A 24,894-nucleotide genomic window follows, 5' to 3' on the forward strand; every position below is an offset into this window, starting at 1 on the left:
TTTATTATTAGAGATACAAAAAAGGGGCTATATATCTGGGAGTAAAAACATTCATGTTATATAGTGTATAAATTTTGTAGCCTAGCTGAATTGGGGTTCCTTACTAATTCTGTGGAACAGTTTGATGTAGGAAAATAGAAATGTCAAGTGATTTCTGGGGATGAATGGAACTCGAGACTTCCAGTGGACAATATTACTCATAAGAATCATGTAAACAGCTTCTTTATAAACATTATGGAAATAGTTGCAATAACTATGAACTATTTTTACATCTGAAAACTTTTTGATGCCATTTCTGGAACCTGCTATACCAATGAACATATAGCTAAAGGCTAAAAATCAAAACTTTTGTATATGAAGTGTTATGTTTAAAATGCATGAGTGTTTGTAGTGTGCATAATGAAAATTGTGAACAGCATCATGATAAGTGATAGAAATGGACCTCAGTGGTCTAGATGTTATACTGGCCGAGACCCACTAACTGCAGACTTGTATCCCACAGTCTTCTGGCATCGTCATCACAGAGAGCACGGGGATGAGGCTGCTTCTCGGCACAGTCACTGAAACAAAGAATGTAAAATTAAAAGAAGGGATGTTGGAAACATCTTTATTAATGAGGAATCTTATATTAAAAATCACAGTTTCACTCTCATGAGCTCTGTCAATCACAGACCATGTCAAAACACCAACTCATATAATCCCATGCATGTAGGGTCAGTGGTGGAGGAGGTGTGCACGTCATGAGCACAGGTTTAAAAGTTTATTTACCCTTAGCTGAAGATTTAAAGTGGTAAGTGCTAAGCTAAACATACTTTGTGTAATTACTACTTTGGACACTTTTCAGAAACTTTTTCTGGTTCTTTGACAACTAGCTTAGTATTTTCCAGTCTATGCTACACTTATGTTGGTCATGGAGAATGAAATGTGTTTTTCTTGTTTGTCTGTTTGCATGGTATGCTGCTATGTAAGGATAATATGGACACCAGCACTTGTCCTTATTGCTGCTTCTAGCTTTTATGGTGATCTTCCCAATTGTTGTGTTTATTTTTCTAAGTTAGCTAGGAAAGCTAGGCAACTGAAGCCCTAAACGAGGCCATCTCATTAATGCTCTCTCTCTCGCCCTCTATATATATATATATATATATAGGCAAGGCAGCAGGTTTGGATGGTATTGCAGTGGAATTTATTAAAAAAGGGGGTGACTGTATTATTGACTGGTTGGTAAGGTTATTTAATGTATGTATGACTCATGGTGAGGTGCCTGGGGATTAGCGGAATGCATGCATAGTGCCATTGTACAAAGGCAAAGGGGATAAGAGTGAGTGCTCAAATTACAGAGGTATAAGTTTGTTGAGTATTCCTGGTAAATTATACGGGAGGGTATTGACTGAGAGGGTGAAGGCATGTACAGATCATCAGATTGGGGAAGAGCAGTGTGGTTTCAGAAGTGGTAGAGGATGTGTGGATCAGGTGTTTGCTTTGAAGAATGTATGAGAGAAATACTTAGAAAAGCAAATGGATTTGTATGTAGCATTTATGGATCTGGAGAAGGCATATGATAGAGTTGATAGAGATGCTCTGTGGAAGGTATTAAGAATATATGGTGTGGGAGGCAAGTTGTTAGAAGCAGTGAAAAGTTTTTATCGAGGATGTAAGGCATGTGTACGTGTAGGAAGAGAGGAAAGTGATTGGTTCTCAGTGAATGTAGGTTTGCGGCAGGGGTGTGTGATGTCTCCATGGTTGTTTAATTTGTTTATGGATGGGGTTGTTAGGGAGGTAAATGCAAGAGTTTTGGAAAGAGGGGCAAGTATGAAGTCTGTTGGGGATGAGAGAGCTTGGGAAGTGAGTCAGTTGTTGTTCGCTGATGATACAGCGCTGGTGGCTGATTCATGTGAGAAACTGCAGAAGCTGGTGACTGAGTTTGGTAAAGTGTGTGAAAGAAGAAAGTTAAGAGTAAATGTGAATAAGAGCAAGGTAATTAGGTACAGTAGGGTTGAGGGTCAAGTCAATTGGGAGGTAAGTTTGAATGGAGAAAAACTGGAGGAAGTAAAGTGTTTTAGATATCTGGGAGTGGATTTGGCAGCGGATGGAACCATGGAAGCGGAAGTGGATCATAGGGTGGGGGAGGGGGCGAAAATCCTGGGAGCCTTGAAGAATGTGTGGAAGTCGAGAACATTATCTCGGAAAGCAAAAATGGGTATGTTTGAAGGAATAGTGGTTCCAACAATGTTGTATGGTTGCGAGGCATGGGCTATGGATAGAGTTGTGCGCAGGAGGATGGATGTGCTGGAAATGAGATGTTTGAGGACAATGTGTGGTGTGAGGTGGTCTGATCGAGTAAGTAACGTAAGGGTAAGAGAGATGTGTGGAAATAAAAAGAGCGTGGTTGAGAGAGCAGAAGAGGGTGTTTTGAAATGGTTTGGGCACATGTAGAGAATGAGTGAGGAAAGATTGACCAAGAGGATATATGTGTCAGAGGTGGAGGGAACGAGGAGAAGTGGAAGACCAAATTGGAGGTGGAAAGATGGAGTGAAAAAGATTTTGTGTGATCGGGGCCTGAACATGCAGGAGGGTGAAAGGAGGACAAGGAATAGCGTGAATTGGATCGATGTGGTATACCGGGGTTGACGTGCTGTCAGTGGATTGAATCAGGGCATGTGAAGCGTCTGGGGTAAACCATGGAAAGCTGTGTAGGTATGTATATTTGCGTGTGTGGACGTATGTATATACAAAAAAAAAAAAATATATTTTTTTTTATTCATTTATACTTTGTCGCTGTCTCCCGCGTTAGCAAGGTAGAGCAAGGAAACAGATGAAAGAATGGCCCAACTCACCCACACACTCATGTATACACGTCCACACATGCACATACACATATCTATACATCTCAATGTATAAATATATATACACACACAGACATATACATATATACAAATGTACATAATTCATAAGCTCTGGGGATAGGGGAAAAAGAATACTTCCCATGTATTCCCTGCGTGTCGTAGAAGGCGACTAAAAGGGGAGGGAGCGGGTGGCTGGAAATCCTCCCCTCTCTTTTTTTTTAATTTTCCAAAAGAAGGAGCAGAGAAGGGGGCCAGGTGAGGATATTCCCTCAAAGGCCCAGTCCTTTGTTCTTAACGCTACCTCGCTAACGCGGGAAATGGCGAATAATATGAAAGAAGGAAAGACATAATTCATAGTCTGCCCTTATTCATTCCCGTTGCCCCCCCCACCCCGCCACACATGAAATGACAACCCGCATGTGCGCGAGGTAGTGCTAAGAAAAGACAACAAAGACCACATTCGTTCACACTCAGTCTCTAACTGTCATGTATAATGCACCGAAACCACAGCTCCTTTTCCACATCCAGGCCCCACAAAACTTTCCATGGTTTACCCCAGACGCTTCATATGCCCTGGTTCAATCCATTGACAGCACGTTGACCCCGGTATACCACATCATTCCAATTCACTCTATTCCTTGCACGCCTTTCACCCTCCTGCATGTTCAGGCCCCGATCATTCATAATCTTTTTCACTCCATCTTTCCATCTCCAATTTGGTCTCCCACTTCTCCTAGTTCCCTCCACCTCTGACACATATATCCTCTTTGTAAATCTTTCCTCACTCATTCTCTCCATGTGACCAAACCATTTCAAAACACCCTCTTCTGCCCTCTCAACCACACTCTTTTTATTACCACACATCTCTCTTACCCTTTCATTACTCACTCGATCAATCACGCACCCCTGCCGCAAACCAACATTCACTGAGAACTAAACACTTTCCTCTCTTCCTACACGTACACATGCCTTACATCCTCAATAAAAACTTTTCACTGCTTCTAACAACTTGCCTTCACCTCCCACACCATATATTCTTAATACCTTCCACAGAGCATCTCTATCAACTCTCTCATATGCCCTCTCCAGATCCATAAATGCTACATACAAATCCATTTGCTTTTCTAAGTATTTCTCTCATACATTCTTCAAAGCAAACACCTGATCCACACATCCTCTACCACTTCTGAAACCACACTGCTCTTCCCCAATCTGATGCTCTGTACATGCCTTTACCCTCTCGATCGATCAATTTTTTTTTTTTTTTTTTGCTTTGTCACTGTCTCCCGCGTTTGCGAGGTAGCGCAAGGAAACAGACGAAAGAAATGGCCCAACCCACCCCCATACACATGTATATACATACGTCCACACACGCAAATATACATACCTACACAGCTTTCCATGGTTTACCCCCGACGCTTCACATGCCTTGATTCTATCCACTGACAGCACGTCAACCCCGGTATACCACATCGCTCCAATTCACTCTATTCCTTGCCCTCCTTTCACCCTCCTGCATGTTCAGGCCCCGATCACACAAAATCTCCTTCACTCCATCTTTCCACCTCTAATTTGGTCTCCCTCTTCTCCTCGTTCCCTCCACCTCCGACACATATATTCTCTTGGTCAATCTTTCCTCACTCATTCTCTCCATGTGCCTGAACCATTTCAAAACACCCTCTTCTGCTCTCTCAACCACGCTCTTTTTATTTCCACACATCTCTCTTACCCTTACGTTACTTACTCGATCAAACCACCTCACACCACATATTGTCCTCAAACATCTCATTTCCAGCACATCCATCCTCCTGCGCACAACTCTATCCATAGCCCACGTCTCGCAACCATACAACATTGTTGGAACCACTATTCCTTCAAACATACCCATTTTTGCTTTCCGAGATAATGTTCTCGACTTCCACACATTCTTCAAGGCTCCCAGAATTTTCGCCCCCTCCCCCACCCTATGATCCACTTCCGCTTCCATGGTTCCATCCGCTGCCAGATCCACTCCCAGATATCTAAAACACTTCACTTCCTCCAGTTTTTCTCCATTCAAACTCACCTCCCAATTGACTTGACCCTCAACCCTACTGTACCTAATTACCTTGCTCTTATTCACATTTACTCTTAACTTTCTTCTTTCACACACTTTACCAAACTCAGTCACCAGCTTCTGCAGTTTCTCACATGAATCAGCCACCAGCGCTGTATCATCAGCGAACAACAACTGACTCACTTCCCAAGCTCTCTCATCCCCAACAGACTTCATACTTGCCCCTCTTTCCAAAACTCTTGCATTTACCTCCCTAACAACCCCATCCATAAACAAATTAAACAACCATGGAGACATCACACACCCCTGCCGCAAACCTACATTCACTGAGAACCAATCACTTTCCTCTCTTCCTACATGTACACATGCCTTACATCCTCGATAAAAACTTTTCACTGCTTCTAACAACTTGCCTCCCACACCATATATTCTTAATACCTTCCACAGAGCATCTCTATCAACTCTATCATATGCCTTCTCCAGATCCATAAATGCTACATACAAATCCATTTGCTTTTCTAAGTATTTCTCACATACATTCTTCAAAGCAAACACCTGATCCACACATCCTCTACCACTTCTGAAACCACACTGCTCTTCCCCAATCTGATGCTCTGTACATGCCTTCACCCTCTCAATCAATATCCTCCCATATAATTTACCAGGAATACTCAACAACTCTGTAATTTGAGCACTCCTTTTTATCCCCTTTGTCTTTGTACAGTAGCACTATGCAAGCATTCCGCCAATCCTCAGGCACCTCACCATGAGTCATACATACTTTAAATAACCTTACCAACCAGTCAACAATACAGTTACCCCCTTTTTTAATAAATTCCACTGCAATACCATCCAAACCCGCTGCCTTGCTGGCGTTCACCTTTTGCAAAGCTTTTACTACCTCTTCTCTGTTTATCAAATCATTCTCCCATACCCTCTCACTCTGCACACCACCTCGACCAAAACACCCTATATCTGTCACTCTATCATCAAACACATTCAACAAACCTTCAAAATACTCACTCCATCTCCTTCTCACATCACCACTACTTGTTATCACCTCCCCATTAGCTCCCTTCACTGATGTTCCCATTTGTTCCCTTGTCTTATGCACTTTATTTACCTCCTTCCAAAACATCTTTTTATTCTCCCTAAAATTAAATGATACTCTCTCACCCCCTCCCCCTTCATGAGCGCGAGGTACCGCTAGGAAAATATAACAAAGGCCATATTTGTTCACACTCAGTCTCTATCTGAGGATGGGAGAGAAAGAACACTTCCCATGTATTCCCTGTGTGTCATAGAAGGCTACTAAAAGTGGTGGGAGCAGGGGGCTGGAAATCCTGCCTTTGTTTTTTACTTTTCCAAAAAAAGGAACAGAGAAGTGGGCCATGTGAGGATTTTCTCTCTAAGGCTTGGTCCTCTGCTCTTGATGTTACACTGCTTATGCGGAAAATGTATAAAGTACACACACACTCTATCCTAAACAACGTACCTATTCCACTGACCAACCCTTAGGGGTGGATGAACAGCTAGGTTGACTGTGGACCGATTGCTGCTACCATGATTTTAAGCTATGTGCCCAACCCTGGGTAGCCTGTGAATGTGTCACACTTAAAGCAAACCATTACACCACAGGTGGCAGGGTATCTCTATGTGGCTTGCCTTATGTATGTTTGAGATAGTGGTAGCATGACCCAGTGAGAAGGTAACTCTTCCTACTGATTTGCATTGCTTCTCATAGTTGCTCAGGTTTATCAACACTTGATATTCATTGCTGACGTGCTGAGGGACTTTAGTTTTGTGAATGTCCATGTGATGTACTGGTATTAATCCTCTAAATTTCCCTGACAGCATATTTTGAGAGCCCTTACGAAACAAACCTATTAGAATGCCTTGGTTAATACATTATATCGTAGAAAGAATAGTAATGCACATGGTTGTCTTTGTATTTGAACTTTCTATAAATTCCTTTTTTCTTGTTTCATGGGTGTCTCCAGAAATGGGAATGAATCCTCCTCCTCCAGGATGAACTGAACAATTGGCTTTATATTGTATAGTGTCTCTGTAAGATGTTATATACAGTTGGAAACAATCTAAGGATGGGTGCCAGTGGATCATATAGGCAATCACGGAACCAAGTGTCCCTCATCATATCAACAGATCTTGAATAAGGCAACAAGCATCCTTATCAACACAACACTGCAAGAAGAGTCACCCTCACGACAGGGAAGCCTCCCAGCACCTTCTCCATTCACTTTCAAAGCAACATTGGGGTTTTCTGCCAAACAAACACAAAGGCTTTCACCAGAATAGCCAAATACAGCACTAAAAACAACAGCGCTGGTGTGTGTGTGTGTTATTCCCAGTGATTGCAGCAGCAAGGGAAGATGTTTTGAGACACAGGAGAGTACATGAATGTAGATATGCAAGGCCAACAAACAAGTGACAATGTATGTACACCTCAACATGACTAGCATGACCATCTCATGGTTGAGCTTATTGTCAAAGAACTATAAAGAGTTAGCACAGTGTCCTAATAACCAGCAATTATAAAAACTGTTGAAACAATAGAGCAAAGCAATGGTATGTTCAGCTAAGCCCCTCGCATTATAAACAGACTGATGAAAGGAATTAAGTTTTCAAACCTGTCTTCGTTTTGCCATTCCTCCACGTCCTTCACCCATCTCTCCTCACCTTTAACCTCACATGCCACTATCATGCACCAATTATCCACGACCACTCTTTCCATCCTACTCCCCTCTCAGCTACTAAATCAGGATTTCTGGTTTGGTGTAGTCTGTCATTGACTTGGGGTCGCAAAATATTATCATTTTTAATATAATCATTAACAACAGATATTGCTATCTGTATACTTAGTGGTTTATTTACAACTGTATTAAAACTTTATAGAATCGAAATTAGCCAAAGGCAGGAGGTACGAGACCCATTTCTTGTGTACCCATATTCAGGCTGTTTGAGGTTCCCTCATCTACTGTGCTTCCACGAAATTCTAATGAGAAAATGAGTTTTGTACTGCATAACTATTGACCATTTTTTTCAGGAACTTTCTTAATAGTTTGAGTGAATATTCGTGAGAAGCTATCATAATAAACATCATTCAAATGGCTTCAACTAATGCCTAGTATTAAGAACTTGCACACCACAGCACTTACCTCTCCTGTGGTACTTGTTCCCCTCTCAACATTCCCCAACCCTACTTATATTATGTTCCCCCTAGAGCACTCACTCTGTAATGCTTGCCCTTCTACGGTAACAATGACCGCACCTGTTGTACTTGGCCCTCTCTAACATTTCTCCAACCTGTAACATTTGCCTCCCCTACAGCACAGGTTCCATTGTCAATACTTTCATTCTTTTTAGCATTTACCCCGCCAAAAGCATGTATAGTCCCTTCAACATCCTACCCACAGTATTTCAACAGTACCTTCCCTGGCTTACAGTACTTGCCCTCACCTGTAGTACTTCCCCGAGTGGCTGCTGAGGGACTCCTCGACAGCACAGTAAATAGTGGTCTGTGCCCCGCGCTCCACAGTTTTAAAGAAGAAGTTGCCGAAGAAGTGGAAGGCCCAGTGGATGAAGCTGTTGACAGACTGGTGGATGTGACGACCCAACTCCGTCTGCACCACACCTGGGTGCAGTGCATAGGTGGTCACACCCGTGCCTGCAATGGCATACAGTTAACAATGTACACAAATGGGGTCACGTGTATGAAAAACTGCATTTCCTATGGAAACTCATAGACATGGTTATACTGTACACATATATAATGTGTATTTACACATATTTGGCAAAGTAAATGATCTGGATAGGCACACTGTAAATATACCCAATACACTTCCTACTACCCTCATCGCTTGTATTGCAGGGGTAGGTCATCACCCTGAGCATTGGCCAGAGAGAATATCTCGCACATATCTGGGGAGTGTGGTTTCAGGTGGGTGTATATATATATATATATATATATATATATATATATATATATATATATATATATATATATATTCCCTGGGGATAGGGGATTAAGAATACTTTCCACGTATTCCCTGCGTGTCTCCCTTGCGCTACCTCGCAAACGCGGGAGACAGCGACAAAGCAAAAATAAAAAAAAATATATATATATATATATATATATATATATATATATATATATATATATATATATCATGCAGTGTGGTTTTTAAAACTGAGTTGAGAGAGCGGTTGTTTAGTACTGGTACATTTCATTGTGTGTTTTGACTGTGTGATATGTTTGTTAAGTGTTGAGAGATGTGTGAGCAGATGTTCCTCCAGTGCGAGGAAGAGGTAAGAGCTTTATTTCTGCTTGTGAGTTGGTGGTTAGTTATGGAGTGGTTGAGTGTTCTGTTTTTTATGATTTGCAGTTTTGCTGTATTTGCTTTTAAGAGGGTGTTTGATCTGGTCGGTGAAGGTGGAACGGATGAATTATTTGTAGAGGATGCTAAGAATTCATTTGTTCATACACACACACACACACACACACACACACACACACACACACACACACACACACAGGATTTTTCCTCTTAGGCTTAGGCTCAGTCCTCTGTTCTTAACGCCACCTCGCTAACGCGGGAAATGGCGAATATATATGAATGAAGGCAGCAAGTATGGATTTGTTTATGTCTGTGTATGTATATGCATGTATACGTTGAAATGTATAGGCATGTATATATGCGTGTGCGGGCGTTTATATATACAGATGTGTATGTGGGTGGGTTGGGCCATTCTTTCGTCTGTTTCCTTGCGCTACCTCGCTAACGCGGGAGACAGCGACTAAGTATAATAAGAATATATATATATATATATATATATATACATTATTCCTCAGCTAACATCGTACACATCATGAACATTACAGAGAAAAACTTAAAAAGGCCGAGTGTTTCGACACTCACCACGCAGCCGCTTGGCCAACTCCCTGGAGAAGAGAACATTGGCTAGTTTGCTCTGGCAGTAAGCCTCCTTAGCTTCGTAGTGCTCCTTCATCTGCAGGTCCTCCCAGTGCATCCTGCCCTCTGGTGAGAAGAAGTGAGGCTGTGATTGCTGCTACAGGGTATATTTACAGAGCAGGAAGAATATGGAGCACACTAGCTAGTATGGTTGGGCAACCTGTGTGTATAATAACGAGCCTACCATCACTCAATCTTAACTTTATGTCGTTCTCTCTTACACAACAGAAAAAAAGTTAGAGTAACAGAACAAAAATTTCTGGGCATTTATGTTGATTATGAATGGAATAACTGTATATAGGAGCTTTAAATATGTATATATTGTACTTATTTGTTTTATCAATAAACAAGGAGCGCTTGTGTCAATGTATATGCATTACTTTTATAGCATTATTCAACGTGAAACATTTGTACCAGTGTATATGCTGTGGGGAAACTTAAGGTTGAGGACTAGAAACACAATGCTAAAAGTAATATTATGCAGGATTGTATCAATCTAAAGCTGTAGGAATTTCCCAAGTGTGAATCAAGACCTCTGCGGAAGCACTATGAACGAGCTGGTTAGGACCTACGTGTGTGAGCGATGGAGGACACGGTGACGATCCTGGAAGGGGCAGAAGCCTTGATCTGGTCGAGGAGAAGGAGGGTCAAGAGGAAATGGCCGAGGTGGTTGGTGCCCAACTGCATCTCGAGGCCATCCTTGGTCTCCCAGCGCGGACACATCATCACGCCTACAGTAGGAAAACAATGGGGGAAAAAATGGTCTATATTAAAAAAAAGGAAAAAAAAAAGGCCCAAGCCGGGCAGTGACTTTAGGGAAACTCACGATGCAGGAAGCCAGCAAAAGCTGACATAACACAAAGACCCCTAGCCAGGCAGCAGTGACTTGGGGAATCTCACAACAAACTCACGATGCAGGAAGACAGCAAAACCGAAACACTTGCTTCAGTCTCGACTCAGCTGGGTATATGGAAGAATACTACTCTCTCCTTCATACAAGTCGTTTGTAGACAACTGCTGCTTATTTACAGATGCCCTGATTATTCGTGTTTAGTAACTGCAACATTAAACAGGTGGCCTAATGCCCCTCTTAACTCGTTAATATTGCTAGAATGAATATATATTGCTAGAATGTGTGTGTGTGTGTGTGTGTGTGTATATATATATATATATATATATATATATATATATATATATATATATATATATATATATATATATATATATATATATATATATATATATATATATATATATATACCATACTCATACTCTCACCTGCATTGTTGATAAGAATATGTATGTTGGGCTCCACGTCCTTGAGCGTGGTGGCAGTGTCTTTGATGGACTGTAGCGAGGCCAGGTCCAAGTGGTACACCACCAATGCGTTCCCTGTCTCCTGGTGGATCTCCTCCGCTGCAACTTTGGCTTTCTGCAGGTCTCGACACAGCATCACCACTCGGGCTCCTACAGGAGAAGATAATGGGTTATTTTACGATCCTCTGCTGCAAGCGGGAGGGACCTTATTTTACAATCCTCTACTGTAAGCAGGAAGGACCACTTCGCAAGCTGGAGGGACTAAGTTACTTCAAACTGGTTTACTTAATCGTCAAATAATGGCTCCTGAGGTGCAGCAAGCTCATATCTTCTCTATACGATGCCACATGTAAAAGCACGTCACAAACTCTATATCACAATAAACAAAGACTAAGACGACGTGAAACTACAAAAATACAAATCCAGATCGAAAGCTCTGCAAGAATTGAAAACCTCTTTGCCATACGAACAAGAAATCTGAACAGCAACGAAGTTGTCTTTATCTTAAAGTAAAACTTGGGACGTTAAGGCCAGAAACATGGAAATCCATAGACATACAACGTTGTACTTCACGACATTCTGGTAACTGGAGAACCAGACTGTCGTGTTTGTGGCGAACCTGATACCAGATGACATATTAAGACCTGCACTTGATCTTACAGTATCCTTCTTCTTCGCTCACTCTGTTGCAAAATTTCTATAGCATGATTGTTATCTAATTTAGACCTAAGGTTAGATAAGGTTAGATCACAAACATCTGAGCAGATCATGTTTGCGTTAGCTTAAGATATCTATCTATCTATCTATCTATCCGTCTTCCAGAAAATATCATGATGATGTAAATCAGCAAAATAATCTTTTCATCAACGTTCTCTCTTAGTACAAAATGTCATCAAGTCCCGGATGAATTACTGAATATCGTACCCGACAACACAGGGAGGGGGGGCACCCTCTTTTTTTTATCTTAAACACTAAATTATCGAAGAATAAACGAATTCAAATGCTATCCTGTGGTCAGATTACGTCATGAATAATGCCTCTAATACCACGAGCCTGTCGATGCCATCCTTGAATTACAAACATGAGGATGGGGCTTTAGGAAAGGAGTCAGTCAGCGTACCTGGGTGAAATAACAACAACGAACACCATCTTGGTACATGAGCACCACAGTGACATCATGAAGGCTCAACAGGGCACCAGTTTGACATCATGAGGGGCTCACCACGGGCACCCAGTTGACATCATGAGGGCTCACCTGAGCACCACAGTGACATCATGAGGGCTCACCACGGCACCAGTTTGACATCATGAGGGCTCACCAGGGTACCAGTTTGACATCATGAGGGGCTCACCAGGTCCCTGGCCAGTATATCACGAGGGGCTCACCAGGTCCCTGGCCAGTATATCACTGAGGGGCTCACCAGGTCCCTGGCCAGTATATCACGAGGGGCTCACCAGGTCCCTGGCCCGTATATCACGAGGGGTTCACCAGGTCCCTGGCCAGTATATCATCATGAGGGGCTCACCAGGTCCCTGGCCAGTATATCATGAGGGGCTCACCAGGTCCCTGGCCAGCAGGACTCACCGCGGTGTGAGAGGTCTCTGGCGGCCTCCTTGCCGATGCCTGTGTTGCAGCCGGTGATGATGACTGTCTTGCCGTCCAGACGCGCCTTGCTCTTGCAACTGGGTCCCTGGAGCCACGCCCTCAGCGCTGCCAGGCACCCGCCCACCCCCACCACTGCAGACAGACAAACAGCACTTAACCATTTTCTCACAAACACGTTACATATCACAATTCAAAATTGCAAATAAAATGCATTTACCTTACCTCTATAGACCCCTCATCCTGTAGATTATCAGGAAGATATTTTGTCAATTATTAACAAAATGTGGGTATTATCAAATTAATTTTGCTAAAATTTAAGATTAGAAAAATCAAAGAGAAATGGAAGAAAAAAAAGAATCAGACTCAACCATTTGAACCCAAAGGAAAACTGTGAGCCATTTGCAATTTCGTAAGCAAGTGTATCGAGGGAAAATATACGTGAAGCCAAAGGGGATGACAACCCAATCCAATATGCCTGCAAGAACTTCAAAACTTATGAGAGAGAAAAAAAAGAAAGTCATTTACCAACGCGAACTGACTGTGAAACCTGCATTATCACTGGGTCACATACCGAGCGATGGCGATTCGAACTCTGCACACCACTCACTCACTCAGAGGTAGATCCCCTCAAGCAAACGTCTCCTCTGGTCTGATGGTCGCTTGTCGCCGGTACCTGAGCCTGGCAGACACACACACACACAAGGATCAGGTGTCAAGAGCGGGCCCTAAGACTGTATTCGAGATCCTTCTTTAATCCCTTGAGCACGACGGTATGAACCCCTTGCAATCTACATGTAATCTACACTTGTCTTCCCCTCTATAATATAAGCAGTGATCATACGACGTCACATCTCGGGATGTCATGTAAGTTGGAGTGGTTGGTTGATAATTTGGTAACCCTTAGGCCTCTGTCAGCTTAGATGGATACCATGACCAGCAATGTCAAATTGTATGCACTCAAACAATCTAATAGATCGTCAAGTGTTTAGAATAAATGACCACGTACGCTTTTCTAATACATCAACAAGTAATTTAATTACACTTCCTCCCCATCTCCCACTTTTAATATACCATTATTCTGAAGCCCCCAGTGAGTAAAATAGTACTTATGCAATATTCTTTTATCTATCATTCAAATTTCAAACAAAATTAAAGTGATTCATAGAATGAATAATACTGTAATAATAGTAACTGTTATATAATGTTTTCATTATCGTCACACATTACGTAACGTATAACGTACAGTCATATCTCAGTACCCGTAAAAGCTTTTAACGAACAGATTCGTAACTAGCCCTCTCATAAAGCCAGCCATCATTATATCTACATATTCTTCCACATTCTTACGTATGAAACCGAAAACCGCCGCTATGGAGGTTCATCGCACGTTAAAACAACGCATTATACATATAACAAAATAATTCCTATCGGCCAAAGAACTCCCAAACATTCACAGCTTGACAGACTCATCAAACGGCCACATTCCATTCACACGAATCTTCAGTTCCAAATGTTTCTACCGAGGTCTGACCATAGCCAAGCAGTAGAGAAAACTCCTCCATTTATGTCTGGTAGACCGACCCTACCACCAGCACAGTCAAGACAGAACTGACTCGCATTCCGTCTGACCTTGGTACGGGATACTTGTTGTCAGGCGAGCTGGGAAACTGGCTGGGATGGTGTTAGATAGAGGGAAGGAGGAGGAAGTGAGTGTGACGATGAGGCGAATGGCATGAAAGTATATTGAGGAAAGGGAAACAAGACTTTCACGAGAAATGAATGAAGATGGCTCGTAACTGAAAGTAGATTCTATCGTTTATTTATCAGTTCATTTTTGCTGTATCTCCCAACACTGCTCATGAACGAAGTCACCAACGTTTACAACAGTCTGGGTCACAGCACAAAAAGTTCAAGAGGTATTACGAATGTCCCGTTTTCATTGTTTTTGAGGACGATTTCTGTGGAGAAGAAAGTGGGATATACAGCCCTTTGAGGTATAACACCATGGAGAAGTAAGATACCACAGAATGAGCTATTGAAAGGAGGTTAACGCAGGGATGGGAGGAGGGGAAGGTTGAGGCAATGTTTGGGTACATCTTCAATTAATGAGATTTCTTAGCAGTGTCAAAATCGAGTATCTAACGTTTGTGACACTCGCGCTTCATCTTATATTCTACGCAATACTTGTCTAGCCAGATCGTAAGAGGTATTGAACATGTGCCGACAGACACTTTAGCCTTACGGGTTGCTAAAGTAGGAGCAATACCGAAATCCTAGAGTAAGACAAGAAAATGAAAGGTACGCGCAGATTTTCACTTCTTGTGCCTTTGACGAAAGCGAAACATAAACACATGAAATTGAAGTATATCCCGTAACTATTGCCATAACCTTAATAGCTTAAATAGTTTTATCTTGATCCATGGAAGTTAACCGAGACTGAAAAATCATAATTGTGACAGCTGGCAACTGATACTCGCCCACCCTCTGGTGACCATATTCTAAATATAAACGGATAGTGCAGTACCCTCACCAGTGTTTCTCTACCTCCTTGAGTCACACATTACTACACTTCTTCCCTTTATCTTATGCACAACTTTATACTTAGTTCACCGGAGTAAGATTCTTTGAACCAAGTATATTTCACGTGTTCGAAGTTACTTAATACCCCTAAATCAACATTGAACGTTAACCTAAGAATTGAATAAAGATTCAGTCGTACGATTCTCGGGGAACACTGTATCTAACGACACAGCGTAATCCGTCAAAATCCGACCATACGCACGCTCCGAAACACACGCGCACACCGCCGAAGCAACGCGTTCGTACCCCTGGGCGAACCCGCTCGAGACTTATGAACCACACCGTCAGTCCTTACGAGGTAACCACCATATTCCCGGGCATCGATTTGCTGGGAAAAACAATGGCGCTAAACAGCTTCAAAGTAGGGAAACTTCTACGAGCTAAACAGTTTCAAAGTAGGGAAACTTCTACGAGCTAAACAGTTTCAAGGTAGGGAAACTTCTACGAGCTAAACAGTTTCAAGGTAGGGAAACTTCTACGAGCTAAACAGTTTCAAGGTAGGGAAACTTCTACGAGCTAAACAGTTTTCAAAGTAGGGAAACTTCAATGCATAAACGATTTCCTATTTCCAAACTATTATCATTTCTTTTTTCCTTCGGAATACCGATGTTCTCGAATCACGATGATCCTCTTTACAATGTTTCGGAACACAATGATGATCCCTTGTGCTCCATACTGCCATACAGTCTTTGAATCTGTCGTGTATGATGTGTGGATTTAGGTGTAATCATCCTACAGGAGCCAGGCAGAACCCTACCGTCAAATCCAATCAAATAGAATGAGCGTGATTAAGTCGTGTGACATTTGACGTATGAATTCAGGACTTAGGACTGTTTAGCAGTAAATGATCACTGAATATGGTATACCATAAATGTACAAACCCCCATTTTCATCACCCTACATACGTAGAGTCAGGAAAACCTATGGTTAGCGGGTTAACTTCAACACTAGCTAGTGCTAAAAACCCCTACATTAATAGGGTTGTTAGACAAAACTGGTTTGAGATTAGGGCGGTTCGTTTATAGCTAATATTTACCATATGCGGATTATATGCATCACGTCATCATGCAGTGGCTCGTCCGGGACAACAATGATGTTCCGAATCATCAATCCGAAACTTCAGGTATGATTCTCTAACTTTAGGCTATTTGGTATTAAGTTGTTTTTCGAAATCATGGTATTCAAGATGTATATGTTCCGGAATAAAGTTGCTTCGGATCCTTGACGTCTCGGAATAAAGGAGCTTCGGATCTTTCACGTTTCGGAATCAAACTGTCTCGGTATGAAAGTGCTTCGCAATCGTGATGTTTCGGTATAATGCTGCTTCGGATCTATGATGTTTCAGAACAATGATATGGCGCTCCAGTACCACGACACTTCGGAATGAAGTGCTGACCCCAATCATTTAAGGACGTGACACGTAGACTGAAGACATGTGAGGCTGGCATGACGTACCATGACCAGCCACACCAAGCCACAAGAGACCAAACCTGTGGGCAGCCACACCACAGAAGTATCACCCGCAGACAAACCCGAACCTGAAACCATAAACCGAGGTTGCCTCGAGGCTTCACTGCCAGCCTGGGGTTTTGTTTCTCTTCAAGAGATGATTAATGGAGGGAATGGAGTATAGGATGAACGAGGAAAAATGCACAGAGGACCATTTATAATGGAATGACGTATACAGTGGGTTGATAGGGATGTAACTTAGGCTACGACTCACTGCCGGAATTATGGAGGACAGAATGCTGGTTGCGGGAGGGGTATATGATGGTTGTGGGAGTAGTGGAGGTGTATTGTGGTAGGAGTGGAGATATGTGGTGGGGGATGTGGTAGGAGGAGAGGAAACAGTGGATAAGAAGATCTAGGAGTAGTATTACCAAAGGAGAAGGAGATCTAGGAGTAGTATTACCGAAGGAGAAGGGTCGGGGTTCTAAGTAAGGGAGACAGACTGTGCCACAGCGGCCACGACATAGCACCACCGGAGGACTGTGCCACAGCGTGACATCATGGGGCAGAACCTGTTCTAACCCGAGTCGGTACACAGGTGGTCGGATTCTGCGGCTGACCTCAGTGGTTGACGGTGAGGCGACTCACTAGGTCACATCACCAGAACCTCCAAGTGCCTTCTCGTCTTTCACTCATGTGACGGTCATGTTCGTGTACCCTGACGGCCCTCATGTACCTTCCCGCTTCTCATGTACCCTCCCGCTTCTCATGTACCCTCTCTTCTCCCCATGCATGCCCTTCCTGCCGCCTGTGGACCTTCCCTGCCCCTTGCGGACCTTCCCTGCCCCCTTCACGTACCCTCCCTGCTCCTCACGCATACCCTCCCTCCCTCTTCGGCACCTTTCTCTGTTGCAAGTCTATACTTCCTGGTACGAACGAGGTGGCGCGAAAACTTCCTTGGCTTGGGATCGTGAACTGTCCTCCCGAGCGAGTTACGATTCCGTCTATCTGGAAATTGATTAAGTGGCAATCGAGTGTGTCAGCTATCGTCGTCGCTGTCACCCATCACACGTCCATATTTCTTCTCGTGACTTGATCACCCCCTTTACACATATAAGGTTAAGTAATTTAGTTCCATCTAAACTTTAACGTTGTTCCAGCGCTTACTGCCAAGCTGAGGGTCTGATACTCCCGAGCCCAGGATTCGAATCCATGAGGACAAGATCCCCGGCGGGCCCGGTCCTTACGTCAACCACCACACCACGGAGGCTCGTGTACACTGATGCCCTTAAATTCTAGTTTCGTGCGGGTTTCAGGTACTGTCTGATTCTTGATACCGTTCATGATGACTGTATAAACCACACTAAGTCTGGTATACAGTGAAGAGGCTTGTTTACACTGATGCTCACAAACTATAACCACCAGTATGATATAACACGAACAGCAGCACGAACAAGTGGGTCAAAGGAAGAGAGAGACGAGCATAAGGTTTCCGTCTGCCGCTGGAATCGATCACTCACTTAAAAGATGTTTAGTTATTTCTGTTGATAGTTCGTTACATTGATCGTCCCTTGACGTTTATTTCTTTTCTTTCTATCTCCTTTCAAGCCGAGCAAAAGCTCTATAGTTCTTTGTAATTTTGTCTCTAAAAAAAAGTGGAACGGTTATCAGACGAAGGAGAGACAAAATGATAACCTCACAGTCTCGCTGTACGAGGAACGAAGGAAGTATCATAACGGCCAATCCTCGTATGGCTGGTTTACCACAGAGGAGCTTCCTTTATTCTGTGAGGTCCAAGTGTGGACAACATAATCTTAGGGTAAAAGCCACAAAACCAATTTTTACAAACGCGTGTATAACATTCCTAAAGACTACGTTAATATAAGTTTCTTTTTCCATCTATTGCATCAAATGCATAGAAAAAAAATAGCTCTTCTGATAGGAGGCTTCAACACTAAATATAAACGCTACAGAATTTTCATAACTGTTCATACTATGTGGATTCGCCTAGACTCAAGTGTGGCTCGACTATCCATGCACAACCCGACCTTCAACGCACAAACTCCACCCATTGAGCGCGATCAGAACTCATTTCCCCTGACTTCCTCGCTTGAATACCTCCACCCTAATCAATTCACTCTGATCCAAGCCTACCTCTTTCGTTATCCTACCTGTACATACCTTCAACCATACTAGTATACATTTCGACACCTAACTGGCTAAAATTTCATACGTTCTACAAGACATACGACTTTCTAACAATTAATCACGTACCTCTCATACCGTCTTTGATTTCGTAGCTTCTGAGGGAAAACATGGGTAAGTAAATGATTGCAATGAACAACTGAAGAATATGGAATAAAGAAATGATGACCGCTGAGCTCCATTCAGCCTTTTAACTACAAGGTTATCGCCATGTCACAGTCTATCACACTGACATACGGCCTTATCAGTCCCGAAATTTCCTTCTAAATATACCATTCACCCTATCCATCCCATCAATTTCCTCATACCCGTTTTCTTGTCCGTCCCTCTACGTGTATGTCTGTATTCCACAAAGCACCGCGTCGCGTCTCCTTTTGCCCCAGTGAGCGACGTTCGCAGCAACCCCCAGGTCTTGAGAGACGAGAGCATTAAAAGGTAGTTTGTCACTCAAGATCTATTCAGCAAAAATTTCTTTTTTACGAGGTTCCTCCTCCTCCTTCTCGTCCTCCTCCGGGCCTGCGCTCCATAAAACAAGAGAATGACAGTGAAGGCGAGTAATAAAGATGACGATGAAAATACAGAAATGGCCATAGTAGCAGAGGTGATAGTGATAACTGGCAATGTATGAACAGTAATGATGGTGATAATCATTATCACATCACTATCATGATAATGACGATCCTGATAAAAGCAAATAACAATCTTATAGGGATGATATTAAAGATATGAACAATAGCCATTAAACCTAACAAAACGTAGCTATGCTTGTCCGATGTTACGTGACATGTCCAGTGTGTCTAAAGAATAGGTAACCGAATAATTCTAACTTCATGAACGCATTCTCCTCTTACCGATCTTACCAAGTCAAATCTGGTGCCAAGAAGCTCTTAAATGTTCTTATACCTGGTAAGAAACAAAACACACAACCTGTTATCTATCCAATAAATCCAACAATGTGGGTTAAGAATAATTCTGTTATTCAAAATGTTTCGATCTCTTGACACGAGTCAACTTCAATGTCTATTTTAGTCATATGTTTCTAATACAAATGTCTTCTAGACACTACAAAGATGATCGAAAATATCCCACACGAAGTAAAATCTATGGCGGGAACGGATGACAAACCTAACTCACTGTAATAAGGAACTCCATATCATAAACACGGATAATCTGGGATCTAATTGATATTGCAGGTAATATTATGAACACCGACGGAACAATAATTGTCTATTTAATGCTTAAATGCCGGAGGAATGTGGATGCGGAACTAACCCATTACGATGCAGCTCTGCAACATGTACAAAAACATCACACCATAAAAGATTATATGAAGCTCAATCATGCACGCGTCCTGTTATATATGTGAAAGAAACCTGTTTTATGAGAGCGCTTTTTTTCCTTTTCTGTAAGGATATGAGATAGCAATTTTCTTTGGAACATTGAAGCATATTGCGAGGTCAGCAGAAATGGTAATAGTGTGATAGGTAACAAAAGAATACAAAAAGAAACAGGATGCGAGTAAGGACGTTGGAGAAAAAACTGCACGAAAAAAAAATTTTGTTTCCCCTTTTTCTCCGCTGATGCAAGGTAGTATAAAAAATATCAGAGGTTACTCATAATATATATATATACGAATATAGTGCTCATGAACACGCTCTTTCATGAACACACAACCCTCCAACAGCCAGGATTCGAACTCAGGGCCTTATAAGTGGTAGGAGGTAACGCTCCCGCCTACCAGACATAAGGTCCAGGTTCGAACCGCTAAAGGAGGCTTGTGATATTATATATATATATATATATATATATATATATATATATATATATATATATATATATATATATATATATATACATATATATATGACAATTATAGTCCATCAGTAGAGACGGGTCGAAACAGGTGTGACATTCTCCATATCGGGGGCAACAACCGATGATTCTTAAGGAAGCCAATGTTACTTGAAGATGTATCTAAGAGTTCATACACGTAACAAAAAGCTGTCTACTGTTACTGCACTTCTCGGAGTTCACGTAACGTTATCACGGTGACGACACAAGCTAAGGGATGGCTTGGGGTGTGGGGGGGAGTGTTCAGTTACCAGGGTGAGCTAACACCAAGACACACTTACTGAAGCCCTGGAAGTGGTCAGGGGGAGGCGGGAGTAGGGTGCTTCCTCGACTGAATAAGGCGATTATGTCCAACTGTCATATGGCACTAGGTACGTCCGAGTGTTGCGTGTGTGTGTGTGTGTGTGTGTGTGTGGAGCGTATGGACTCACGCGTGACACACGCCTCCTAACCTATCAAACAAACGACATATTATTCCACGCACTGATTGACTGTCATATTCAAAGCGAACGTCCTCCTCCTTCCTCAGGACAGATCCTATTATGAAACTACAAAGTAGGAAACAGCCTCATCGCACGGGAGAAGCCTAGCCGGTACACCAAACTGGCCTCTCACAGGAGAAGCTTGGCATACACGACTGAACGTATGGACTTCAATTGCAGCAACAATTGACCATTCGTTGGAAGATATTGAGTTTCACGAGATATCCCTCGTCGATTTACGAGTTCAAAATGACTATTATTTCTTTATTCGTTTAAGATGTGAGTGTTGCTACTACTAGAATATGATGTACCGTTGATTTCTAAAGCAGTTTTGAAATGTATACAGTAAAATAAGCAACATACAAAATAGCTTGCTTGAAATACTATTGTAAAGAAAATGTTACATGATGAAATACGCAAGTTACTGCGAGTTCACGGTATATCAACTAATACAAAAATAACTAAAGAAATAGCGAATGTACCCTTGAGAACTTTATGTTGTAAAGATATTCGAAATATAAATATAACAGCGTGTCGAAAAAAAAAAAAGCACAAATCCTGTTCAGATAGAATACCATTTATTACTACTGCTTGTCCTTTCAGCTATCTTGTCAGTAAGCCCATTACCCTATCAAGGAAACTAAAATTACTACTACATATTCAGGGATGGCCTTCAATTGTCTAACGATGCAATTACCAGGACAAGCAAATGGTTTGCACGCGCAATAAGGATAACTTGGCCAACCCCTTAGTATCGGCTAAGCTATTCCAATTAAAGCTTGTACAATCCTGATGTATTATCTTCATCTGTGTGTCTGTACAGTCATCACTTAATATCAATCATCCCTCGGCACAGTGAGGGTCATACAAACTGCAGAAATGCAGAAATTAACCATACGTTAAAACCCCCTGTACGATCAATTCGGGTTTAACTTCCTCTGCTGGATTACTATTTTCGGAGCTTGTTTACGCATTATATGAGACATTACCTTCATCTATGTGTGTCTGCGATGCTATCACTATTTTATTCATCATCACTGAGCATGATGGAGTGAAAAATGGCGGAAAAGCGAAGAATAAAAAATCAGACAGACACTTGGGCCTACTCGAAGAGTCGCTTCACCATGATAACAACTGCAGACGTACATAAATGCTTGTATTGCCATCTAATGAGCAAAAGTACAACTATCGTGCTTTTATTTGCAGAGAATGATAGAAAACGTACCTATAAACCACAAACAAGTTATCTCGGGATAATGATTCTGATAACAAGTGTCTAAGTTGACTCGAGATAATAAGTTACACAAAGACTCAGCCTAAGTATTCTCTGGACAACAGTGGAATGGGATAACTGATATGATTAGGCTACGCACAAGCAAGATTTACGACGCAGAAAGCCAAAGAATGACTGTTTACGAACGTAATTGATATTGGGTCGTTACGGTCCAAATCATGGCTCAGGGCTTCATTATCGTAATATATAACCGTGATTGATTCAAATGCGAGAAAATGTTACTAAGAATAAAACTGACAATATCATACCTGGGGGAATAGCCTGCAAACATAAAAAGAAATCAATGAAAGAAATATGAAACACTGATTTGCTTGATACAAAAAAACGTATAACTTCTAATCAGCGCAATAAACACACCAGAAAAGCATCATTAAAAATAATTGTTAGACTACAATAATCTACCATTTCCTAAAAATCTACATCTTCAGCAACTACTTCACTACACCAAGAGATGAAATGCATCGTAACCTTACCTGAGCAAGTTACTGCAATGAGAACGACTTTGTTTTCGTCCAGCCATTCCACGAAGTCGTGCCATGTCATCCTGCTTCCCTGAGCTTTTTATGCAACTATAACTACTTGTTGACGCTGTCCACAATGATTCCTTGAGAGACGAGTCTTGTGTTTTTCAGTAACTTCGAGTGTAGGATGATGAAGAGCTCTTGATATGAATACAGAGAGGAAAATATTTCAGTGTCCAGTGTAGGCTAATTGCATGGTTTCGATCGAGCTGTTTAGGTGGTTACTCATTCGTTTGTCTTCAGTCCTGCCTGTGTCCTATTTAAATCGCTGATGTTGGTGCTGGATTATATAGAGAATTTCTTCCTTATCATACCCAATTTATGACGTTTTTTTTTTCTGACAAAATGCCTATATACATATCCTACCGTCCTGACAGGTTCTGGGTTTCGGTGACTGTGTGGCTACGTTGCAGGTATTATCATGTTCATTGTCTGGTGTGATAGCATGGCCAATTGTTTCCCAAAGACTATATTAGACTTCAACTAAATAATGATCTCTTGTCATTGCTTATATGCCTAAAGTACGTGGCTGTTTAGTGGCAATAGTTCCATTGTGTGGGTCAGTTTGTTCTTGTTTTCCTGTGAAACTGTTTCATTACATGTTATGTCAAAATTGGTGATCTTGATTTCTGGCCGCATTTTGTAGTGACTGTGAGGGAGATGCCCCATATTGGGGTATTGTGCATTTTTTCTGCGTTGTAGAGCTGTTGCTTGATGAGTTGTTGGTTAATGAGGGTTCTCATAAAGCTAGGATGTTGTGCTTTTTTTTCTGTATGTACAAATGCTGTTTTTGGTGCTTTAGTTGTTTTGGATGATTAACTGCAATGGTGTCTAATTACACTAACTCATTTCAAGAGGTTGTTGGATCTGTTCAGCTATGTGGGTGCTCTGGGGTGTTGAAATCTCGTTGTGGAGTTGTGTTCCCAAATTTATGACATACTCTGGTCTGTCTTTGATGCATGTAAACAATCAGGCTAGGCCTACTTGTGGTCAATGACCATTAAATCATATAAATCATATGTACGAATCAAAATGCCTTAAAAGTCTGCTGTTATATATTCATAATTTATGAGAAGTTGTTTCTTGTTACCTAGCATGACTGGTGAACTACATAATTAGAGTTTGTAAGGAGCTCTTGCACTTAACAGCACCCCCTTCCCCCCTCATTACTTATACTTAAGTATCTGCAGCATTAATGATGGCTTTCGAAATGGTGCAAGAGCTCCTCAATAATGTCATTTCTAAGCCTGTCCTCCTTTTTCTTTCTTTCTGTTTTCGTACACATAAACCACCAGGCCAGCCAAGGCACAAGCCAACATGAAAGTTAGGAAACTCATCTTTGCTGCTCGGTGATGTGCAGTTCACAAACTGTTGTGTCTAATGTTTTGGTTTTAATCTTGTGTGAGTCAATCAACTGTTGAACTGCTCTACGTAAACTTGCAGGCTCAAAAACTTACGATATGGCTCCCTCAAGTCGCTTATCAAACCGTTGGAAGTATCCTTTTCAGTCGCTTTCAAACGAATGTTGACGAGAAGGGAAGGAGGAGTGGACGGAGCACGAAGTGTTCACTAGCGAGTCACAAGACTGAATGGCGGTTTAAATAGCGCTGGCTGCCGAGTATGCGTCGTGTGTCTGGCAGGCCGGTCACATACACACACACACACACAACACCACCACCTTCGCTGAGATTTCATGATA

At 41.9% G+C, this 24,894-nt stretch overlaps 1 protein-coding gene across 3 annotated transcripts; it reads right to left on the bottom strand.

Annotated features, from left to right (window-relative positions):
* Nucleotides 1–56: 56 nt before the first annotated feature.
* Nucleotides 57–24,805, bottom strand: LOC139747644 (retinol dehydrogenase 11-like). Of its 3 annotated transcripts, XM_071660203.1 has the most exons (8): nucleotides 24,653–24,805; nucleotides 23,148–23,335; nucleotides 12,793–12,945; nucleotides 11,169–11,357; nucleotides 10,463–10,621; nucleotides 9,837–9,956; nucleotides 8,377–8,584; nucleotides 57–560 (listed from the first exon to the last, which is right to left on the bottom strand). In XM_071660203.1, exons 2-8 carry the CDS (start codon nucleotides 23,215–23,217, stop codon nucleotides 452–454), a joined length of 1,008 nt encoding a protein of 335 aa, XP_071516304.1. In that variant the 5' UTR covers nucleotides 23,218–23,335; nucleotides 24,653–24,805; the 3' UTR covers nucleotides 57–451. The 3 variants fall into 3 exon arrangements, with proteins under 3 accessions (XP_071516304.1, XP_071516305.1, XP_071516306.1); XM_071660204.1 differs by lacking the exons at nucleotides 23,148–23,335; nucleotides 24,653–24,805 and adding an exon at nucleotides 14,345–14,428; XM_071660205.1 differs by lacking the exons at nucleotides 23,148–23,335; nucleotides 24,653–24,805 and adding an exon at nucleotides 13,339–14,310.
* Nucleotides 24,806–24,894: the final 89 nt, after the last annotated feature.

Source organism: Panulirus ornatus, chromosome 69 (assembly GCF_036320965.1).
Source record: "Panulirus ornatus isolate Po-2019 chromosome 69, ASM3632096v1, whole genome shotgun sequence".
Taxonomy (NCBI): Eukaryota; Metazoa; Arthropoda; class Malacostraca; order Decapoda; family Palinuridae; genus Panulirus; species Panulirus ornatus.